The 9,318-nt window shown below is 47.2% G+C and overlaps 1 protein-coding gene across 1 annotated transcript in view; it reads left to right on the forward strand.

Moving 5' to 3' along the window:
* The window catches only part of SLX4 (SLX4 structure-specific endonuclease subunit), a 29,183-nt gene extending 20,259 nt beyond the window's left edge, over positions 1–8,924 (forward strand). The window contains exons 14-19 of the mRNA XM_064725995.1: positions 983–1,001; positions 1,358–1,498; positions 2,559–5,017; positions 5,882–5,984; positions 6,196–6,606; positions 7,598–8,924. Of these exons, the coding sequence (XP_064582065.1) occupies positions 983–1,001; positions 1,358–1,498; positions 2,559–5,017; positions 5,882–5,984; positions 6,196–6,606; positions 7,598–7,958 (3,494 nt within the window). The 3' untranslated portion in view covers positions 7,959–8,924. The remainder of the gene's footprint in view (positions 1–982; positions 1,002–1,357; positions 1,499–2,558; positions 5,018–5,881; positions 5,985–6,195; positions 6,607–7,597) is intronic.
* Positions 8,925–9,318: the final 394 nt, after the last annotated feature.

Raw genomic sequence — 9,318 nt, forward strand, 5'->3', positions numbered from 1 at the left:
TGCTTTATCCTGTTCAGGGAGGCTATGGGGAGTCAAGGATCCTTGCATTCCACCCATGAGCAAGGAAGGATGTGGTGTTGTGAGGTTTTTAGGATGAGGTGAGAGATGAGAATTTGTCTTTATGTTTTCGGAAGGTTGATTTATTATTATATCATATACTGTCACTATAGGACACAAAACAACACGAGCACACACCGCTGCTCTCAAGGTGAAGCAAAGGCAACTTTATTTTCTGACTCCAACATTTATAGTTTTCCAAAAGAGACAGTGGATTGGAGGGTGGAAGTGCCACCTCTCCACTGACAAACTAACAGTCCATCTGTTTTGTCCATTTGACACTGGACAAACTAACAGTCCATCAAATTTCTCTTCTTCTATAAAAGAATGCAAAACAATAAGTTATTTACAGAAAGTGTGTAAAAAAGTTTGCTACAAGAATGTGAACATCAGAAGGCTTAGAAAATCTTAAAAAATCAAGGTGACAATATATTAAAACTATAGCAAAGAAAGAGAAAGGATACATCAGAAGGTTAAAAAAGAATGATAATGAAAGCTGGTGACTGACTCCTCAGAGTCTGACATAGCTGATGGTGATTGGTCATTAATTAAAAACAATTCACATGGAACCAATCAAAGATGTACCTGGTGGTAAAGTATCTCCAGACCACATTCCCAGACAATCAGATAATTATTGTTTACATTTCTTTTCTGAGGCTTCTCAGCTTCTCAGGAGAAAAATCCTAACAAAGGGATTTTTCAAAAAATATCATAACAACAGAAGGAACCTTTCAAAGTGCTTCCTGCCCTTGCATTTTTGTCCCTGTGCAAGCACAAACTGCCTTGTCCATCTTGGTGTGTCCTGCCTGTCACCCAGGCTGGGAAGTGTGAGCAGGGAATAGGAAGTTTCTGGGAAGTACTTTAGAATAATCTACACAGAGATTTTGTCACTCTTGTTTTGGAGGTACCTGTGCTTTTTGCACAGATAATGAAGGAGTTCTTGTGTTCCCAGAATAGTGCCCAGCCTGCTCCTGTGCAGCTTCCAGGTAAATTCAAAACACACCTGATGAAGCTCATACAGAGAGGTGTAGGTGGAAATTGGGCTGGGAAGTAATTTGATTGCAAAACTAAGTGGAGAACCCTAAGACCACCTTTTATACATATGACTAAGGCAAGTAGTTAAAGTTAACAGCCATAGGGCCAGGAAGGACATGGCCTGTTCCACAGGGAGCTCTGCATAACTGGTCCTGGTGCTGGGCACGAGGGAAGGGAGGGAGCTGGTGGGAACAAGGATGAATGCAGGTGTTGTGTTGCTCTCTCAGCAGACAGACTGTGCTCTCCCTGCCAGGTGCACAGCGAGGTTGGTGGGAGACGGGCGGCCGATGACGGGCCTTGCTGAGCGATTGTCAGCCAGCGTGGCCGCCTTCCTGCGCTACCTCTACGCTGCTGACACCAACTTCCCTGCTGGGCTGCGGCCCCAGCTGCAGGCCCTGGCTGCCAGGTGTGTGCCCTGAGCATGGCTTGGAGCCCCTCGGGCTTTCAGCCCTGTTTGACATCTCCCATTGCAGTTTTAAGGGCTTACAGATACCATGTCCTTTGCTACATCTTAAATGGAGCTTGCCCGTAAGGACATCCTGCCTTCAGCTGAAAAGCTGTATGAGAGTTTCTGTGTTCACTATATGCTGAGCAGATACTGAACATCTTCCAGTTTGACATCTCCCATTGCAGTTTTAGGGGCTTACAAATTCCATGGCATGGACCTTTGCTACATCTTAAATGGAGCTTGCCTATAAGGACATCCTGCCCTCAGTTAAAAAACTGTATGAGAGTTTCTGTGTTCAGGATATGCTCAGCAAATACTGAACATCTTCCAGTTTGACATCTCCCATTGCAGTTTTAAGGGCTTACAGATTCCATGGACCTTTGCTACATCTTAAATGGAGCTTGCCCATAAAGACATCCTGCCCTCAGTTGAAAAGCTGTGTGAGAGTTTCTGTGTTCAGGATATGCTCAGCAGACTTTGAGTTTTGTCTCAGGATGTCTGTTGGCAGCTGGTGTTGTAGATGATGAGCACAACTCCTGTTATGTGATTCTCACTTCATCTGAACAACACTTGTAGAATGTATTGGATGCTCAGGCTCTGATGTGTTGTGTCAGCCACGCTCTCTGTCGTGGTCTAAGAGCTTGGAACAGGAGCAGTTGCTGAGATATGGGTGGGACATGGTTGGGGCTTGCCAAATGTATCTAGAGAGGTGCCCTGTCACTCAGAAAAGCCAGGAATCTTGCACATGGCAGATATTATCCAGCCCCAGCCATTCCATGGGACTTTCCCATTGCCAAGGGGATTTAGTGTGGTCAGTCTCAAACACAGAAAAGGAAGAATGTGCCTGATACTTTCATGTGAGTGACACCTGGAAAAGGGTGCTTGGAATTTTAGGAGGACACTGCATATCAACATCCTCCTGTAAATTTCTTACAAAGCTCACAAAAGTGATCTGACAGCCAAATGGTGAAGAAATACTGGAGGAGGAAATTCTAATGTTACTATTGTATCCCTGCAGGTTTGGTGTGAGGGAACTGATGGCAGAGTGTGAAAGCAGCACTGGAGAGAGCCAGGTGTCCTCTGGAGGGGATTCAGAAGATGATCTTATCTCTGTGAGGGATGATGAAGATTGTGAGGACAGAGCTGAGAACTTCCAAGACCTCTTGAAGTCAGTGTGGGTGGGTGAAGATGAGGAAGAAGCAGCTATGCTGAGCCCTGAGTGCCAGAAGGAAGATGACAGTGAGGTGGGAGAGCAAGAGCTGGAGGAAATCTATGAGTTTGCTGCAACTCAGAGGAAGATGGCTCAGGGTGAAAGAGAGGTGAGCGAGGGAACAGACTGCAGCATGTGCAGTGACACTGAGGCAGTCCAGGGTACAAACCAGCAAACTGGGCAGGAGGAGGTAAAGAGACCTGAATCTGCCTCAGTAAGCAACAGCCTCGAAGATCTGAGGGATGGCAACGGTGAGGAAAGATCTAAATGTGACTTGTCTGTCCAAGAAAAGATGCAGAATGTAAATAGGTGCAAGAGCATGAATGATCCACAGACCTCTATTGTGCCTCACCACAGTGAACCTCAGAAATGGGATGGAACCTCCCATGGTGCTAATGAAGGAGTGGCTGTTGAGGGATGTGAGGATGTGAAGGATTCCAGGTCACCTCAGGTCTCACATGACAAGGCAGATCACTGTGAAGAGCACTTTCCTGCTTTCCAGGGTGACACTGATATAAATGACAGCTATGAACATTTGTTTTCTGCCTCTCAGGGGTATCACTGTGAACCTTCCCCAGTGAAAGAAGTTACCAAAGAATCAGGAAAGTCCCCTAGTGAAAAACATGTTGGTCTTAATGATTCATTTGTGTTCAGCAAGTCACAAAAAGACTTCTCTCCATGTAAGAATGGATTTTGTAGAAGTCCAACTCCCCAGCCTTGTGTGTCCCTTTTTCCTGCTCTTGGCTCTTCACCTGCATCTCCAAAATCAGAGAGAAAGTTTGCCAGGGAACATGTGTCAACACCAAAGCAAAACAAAAAGGAAAAATCATTCCCATCTGATGAAATACACTCCCAGAAAGCCAAGGAGCTGGGTGCTGCATCCAAAAATGAGATCACAGTTTCTCCAGCAGAGCTTCCTCACAGTGAATCCAACAAGCACACACATGTCCCAGTGTTGTCATCACCAGGCAGGACTCAGGATGCTGCAGCTCACAGAATCAAGAAGGGTTATGTTATTGTTTTATCTTCTTCTGATGATGATGAAATGGAGTTAGAACAAGGCAAGAAGTTGCCAGAGTCTGACTCTGCTCTGAAGGAAATGGAAGTCCCTGGGCACCTGAAGTGTACAGACATGGAACAAGGTCCTGAGATAGCAAAACCTGCCCATAACTCATCCGTCCCTGAAACAGAGCAGAGATCAGCCCAGGTCTCATGTGGCAATACAGACACAGTGTGTGTAACTGGTGATGTAAAGGTGTGCCCTGAATTTCCTCTCAGCAGACAAACAGGTGCTTGTACAGAGATCAAACAGAGTCCAAACCTGAGCCCTGGGAAGAGGCTCAGTAATGAAATGTCTCCAGGCACAGACAGCTCCTGGCTTGTGCCAGGAACACCAGTTCTGAGCAAAAGCAGAAGCTTCTCAACACAGACTCTGGTCACAAGTATTAATTCTTTAAAGGGTTCAGGATCTAAACTCAGCACAAGGAACTTTGCAGCAGGTTATAATGACCATGAAGTGGCTGGAAATTTAATAAAAGTTCATGAAACAACATTGTCAGACAAACATTTGCCTGTGGAGGACTTGGCCAATGGAAGGAGCCCACCCAGCAGCCCAGCAGCAGAATCCTCTTCCAAGAACCCCCTTCCAGTTTCTCCAGCAGCTCCAGTTCTCCTCTCCCCTGGCCACACCAGCAGGGAAGGCAAATGTGCCAACATCTCAGGTTTACCCACACTGGTGCCTCCGTGCCAGGAGCAGCCACTGGAAGATAAAATCAACGTCAGTGTGGTTGAGCTGGAGGACAGTGACAGGGAAGTCAGCCTGCCTTCCCTGGGCAGCAGTGTCCTGCTGTGTGAGGAGCCCCCAATCCCTGTGGATGACTGCTGGCACCTTGGGTATGTGTCCCCAGCCAGAGGTGACAGCCACAGCTCTGGCCAGGTCAGCCCTGCAAAGAGCAGCACGGGCAGCAGCCCCAGGCCTGGCTCCTGGCAGGAGCAGGGGGAGAGCCCAGTGCAGGTGCAGGGAATGCAGGGCAGCACCCCTGTCCAAGGAGGTCCTGCTGGCAGGAGAAGAACCTTGCAGTGCCCTGAGAAGAGCCCTATTGAGCCATGCTCCTCAGTGGGCAGCAGAGCCAGTTACCTGGACTCCAAAATCTGGGATGACTGGAATGGAGAAGAGAAGGAAGATGAACTTCCAGAGATTCTTCCTCTGTCTCAGAGGTTGGCAGCTGCAGCAGGGGCTGGTCAGACAGATCCTGTCAAGACTCCTGGTGAGAGCTTGTATTGATTCTAGATTTATTGGGCTGCTTTTATTTCAGTGATTATCTTACCTGTGATGCACTTGGCACACTGAAAGGGTCTTTGGGCTTTCTGAAGCAGGGCCAGGCACAAAGGAGGTGCAGGCATTTGCTGTGGCAAAGAGCCTGTCTAAATGTGGGATTCCTGGAGTGTTTCACTGTCACCAGCCCTTTGGTAGTGACAGTGCTCCTTGCAGGAGCTGTGGGTTCATGGATAGAGAAAAAACAACCAAAGCAGAACAGAACACAGGCCTGCTTGCCACTGGATTGATGATGATTTAATTACATTGCAGTATGTAATTAAATAATTATGCCATATTAAATGATTAGTTTAAGGGGTGATTAGAACACAGTGTGTGAGACTGGCTGAGCTTCACAGTATCAGTAAACTGGTATCATTTAATCAGTATCTAACTCCAGACCCCAGGAGCTTGATTTGCTCAATTTTTTAATGCATCAAGACTCTGTTAGGAAATTTGCTTCCTGGGAGAAGGAGCACTGCACAGAATTCAGTAAACATGGTTTTAACTGCTTTCTAAATGTTGCCTGTTCTAACAAAGCCCTGAATGGCCTCATTTTCAGATGTGACATATGTTCCAGTTTAAACTGTTTTCTGATGTAAAGTCAATGAAAACCAAGTATCCCGATTAAGTAGGTTAAAAAAGTGCTGACTATTCTATCCAATATGAAGCTGAGTAATAACTAAAGCAGCTTATAAGGAAGTATTAAACAATTATTAGATAATACTGGATTTCTGCCACTAACAGGAGAAGTTACCAACCATTTTTAAGTCCTTTCTGTACTGATTCTCATCACAGTAATTTCCTTCTGCTGCAGAACCTTCCTGTCAGGAGAACAACAGGTCCCCCAGCACTCCAGTGACACCCATGCCAGCTTATTCCATCATGGAGACCCCGCAGCTGAAGAAGGAGCTGAGCAGGTGAGCACTCCCTCCCCCAGGATGGCTCTTTATGAGAGCTACCTGCTGGAGGCAGTGTGGAAGAAGGGGAGCTATGGTGAAGCTCCAGCCAGGGCTTCCTGAGGTCACATCACACTTTTCCAGCTGCACTTCCTGGCCTGAGCCTCGTGCTGAGCTGTGACAGTGGAAGGTACCACGTTACTGTAACCCAAACTCCCACCTTCTCTCTCAGATTCGGGGTCCGTGCTCTCCCAAAGCGCCAGATGGTGTTGAAGCTGAAGGAGATATTCCAGTACACTCACCAGGATGGCGACTCTGACTTTGAGGATGAGATCTCCTATTCCCAGCCCCTGCCCCAGAAGTCCCCAAGGCAGCCCAAGGCAGGCAGGGCTGGGGGCAGGAACCGTGCCGGTGCCCCGAGGGCTGGGGGCAAGAGAAAGCAGCTTGCCAAGGGTGATGGTGCCCATGGAACAGGCTGTGCCCCACCCAAGGACAGAACCAAAGTGACACATCACCCAGAAGGAGCCAAAGAGCAGGAAGGGCCATCTGAGTCCCTGGCAGCTGATGGTGAGGAGCTCCCAGCATCCCAGGAGTCAGCACGTTCTTCGCTGGATGGGAGTGACATCTCCTTTGGTTCACAGAGGTGAGGCAGAGAAATCCTGCACAAAACACTCAGGGGTGCAGGACAGAGATGAGCTAGGAATGAGGTGAACAGAGGTGACTGTCTCTGTGGCCTGTAGTTGCCCTGCCACCTCCTTGAGTGAGTCATGTGGAGGTCATCACACTCGTACAAAAGAAACAGGCTTTGGATTTTCAGTCTAATTCCCATTGAACTATTTCAGTCAATAATTCCCACTGAACTATTCTCAGAACATAAAAGGGCTGCTTATGAGCAAGGCCCAAATCTGGTGTGCCTGGGCAGTGACATGGAGCACTCTGTGCTGCCTGAGAACCTGCAGCTGGAGTTGGGAGAGGACAGCACAGCATCCCTTGGCAGAACCTGCCAGGAGGGAAGGGCCAGGAGCCAGAAATTCCATGCAGCTCTGGGCTGGCTGGGATGGGAAGTTTGCAGAAACCCTGCCATGTTCTGCCTCATTCATTTTGTGGGTGCTGGTAGTGCAGGGTCTGTGATCCCACAGAGGGAAGTCACAGGGCTTCACTATTACAGTGACTTGAGGAGGTCACTGGGTGAGAGAAGGACGAGAATCTTGTTTCTTGATCAGAAGGCTGGATTTATTGATATATAATATATAATACATTATAACTATACTAAAAAGAATAAAGAGAGAGCTTGCAGAGAGCTGCTAAGCTAAGAATAGAATAGAAGGAATGAATAACAAAGTTCTGTGTTCAGGGAATCTCCCCTGAGCTGCTCCTGTGATTGGCCCTTAGTGTGAAACATGCAAGATGAGCTAATCACAGGATCACCTGCCACATTTCACAACAGCCGATAACAATTTGTTTACATTCTTTTTCTGGGGCTCTGCTTCCCAGAAAATGGACAAATCCCAAAGAAAGGATTTCTATGAAGAAATGTCTGCGACACTTCACCATCAGGAATTTGGGGAGCTCTGGTCCTGTCTTTGTTGGTCTGTTCTTTCCTTCACTTCTGGTCTGTTTTGTCCTGCTTTTAGCTCCTTTGTGAATGGATTTGAAACCTGTGCTTTTACATCTGAGGAGGAGGAAGAGGAGTTTCCAGCATCTCAAGCAGCAGCTCGGGAGGAGGAGAAGCTGGAGGCAGTCAGGTGCTACATCCGCTCAAACACGGCCCTGTACAACAGGATTCTGTTCTACGAGCCCATCGAGCTGGCTGATCTGCACACAGAGCTCAAACAGAATGGCATTAAAATCTCCAAGGCAAAGCTGCTGGACTTCCTGGATTCTCAGTGCATCACAACCACCATGGCCAGAGCCCGGAAAGAGCAGGTGCAGAAAAGGAAGGAGAGCAGGAAACAGAGGAGGAGATACCGAGTGAAGCCCAGCCCGACCTGCTGAACCTCCTGCCCGTGGATTGCTGCCCAGCTGGTGGAGCACTGCTGCTCCTGGTGGCCTGATCCCAGGTGACATCCTGGAGAGCTCCCATTGCCAGCCCTCTGCTCCGAGTGCACAAACTCCCCATGGCTGCCCTGCCTTCAGCACACAGCTCACCTGCAACCTCTTTTCACTCAGTTTGACTCTTGTGCCTTTTCTTTCTGTTTTTCCAATAGATCTTAGGTCCCCAACTTCTCTTTGTGCTGGTGCTTCCCTCAGTGCCAGGACCTGTTGCCTGGATTTGGGCTGAGAAATTCTTCACCCTTCACATTCCAGGATTCAGTCCACTCTGTCAAGTGCTGCCTGTTTACACTCCTGTGACTTCCATCTTCACTTCTTCAGCACAGTTTGCACTGCTGATTTTTAAGGCACGGAATGCTGTGGAAATACATAAAAGGCTTTTCTTCTTGCTTCACTTGGCCATCTCTACTAAAACTCCTAAATCTGTGTTTCTGAAATGGCTGCAGAACAGGGCAGGGGTTTGTTCTGTTCCCTTGGTGACACCTCCCAAAAGTGCCCCTGATACCTCATGTCATGGGAGAGCCCCCAGCAGGGATGTCTTTAAGGAAATATGTAAGCAGTTTTGAGCACTGGAACTCTTCAGCACTTCTCACAGCTTGAGCTAAACCCACTGCCTGGATTAGTCCCATTACCAAACTGGACTGGTCCCAGTTGTAAAGTGTCTGGGACTCCTGGAGAAGTCTTGGACCCTAAATTGTTGTATTTTATATATTGAATATTTACCTTCAAAACAACTTCTGACTTCTGTCTGTTCTGGCAGTTCTGAGTGTGCAAAGGCTCACTGAAAAATAGGGACAGAACACAAAAAGAGGGCAGATTTCTAGATATCTTTGTGTATGTTGGACATAATTTTTTTATACAGAATTTGATTTTGATTTATATTATATACAATAAACAATTTAAATCCTGTCCATTCTCATATGGAACAGTAAACTAACACAGGATTGTATAGAAAACTTGAACTTCATTGAACTACACTACTCTTCCCATCTTTGATTAGGGGTGAGAATTTGACTGGGAAGCCTATGCCTAAAAACCTAAACTTGAACTCTGAAAAACTTCAACTGGGGGTGGAGAAGACTTGGGGAAACCTATTTTCCTAATAACAAAGGGGTTCCTAACACCTGTGGGTGGGAATGTTCCAGTACCTGGACTCAGCCAGGCCAACAGATCCACACTTACAGTGCCAGCGCTTGGATATGGAAGGGATAAATCTGAGAGCAATCCTTCCTGCTGGTTTGCTTTCCATATTGTTCCAGTATAAAATTTCTTCTGGAGGGTTTTATGTCAGATGTCTAATGGA

The sequence above is a fragment of the Zonotrichia leucophrys genome, chromosome 14, assembly GCF_028769735.1.
Source record: "Zonotrichia leucophrys gambelii isolate GWCS_2022_RI chromosome 14, RI_Zleu_2.0, whole genome shotgun sequence".
NCBI classification, from domain to species: domain Eukaryota; kingdom Metazoa; phylum Chordata; class Aves; order Passeriformes; family Passerellidae; genus Zonotrichia; species Zonotrichia leucophrys.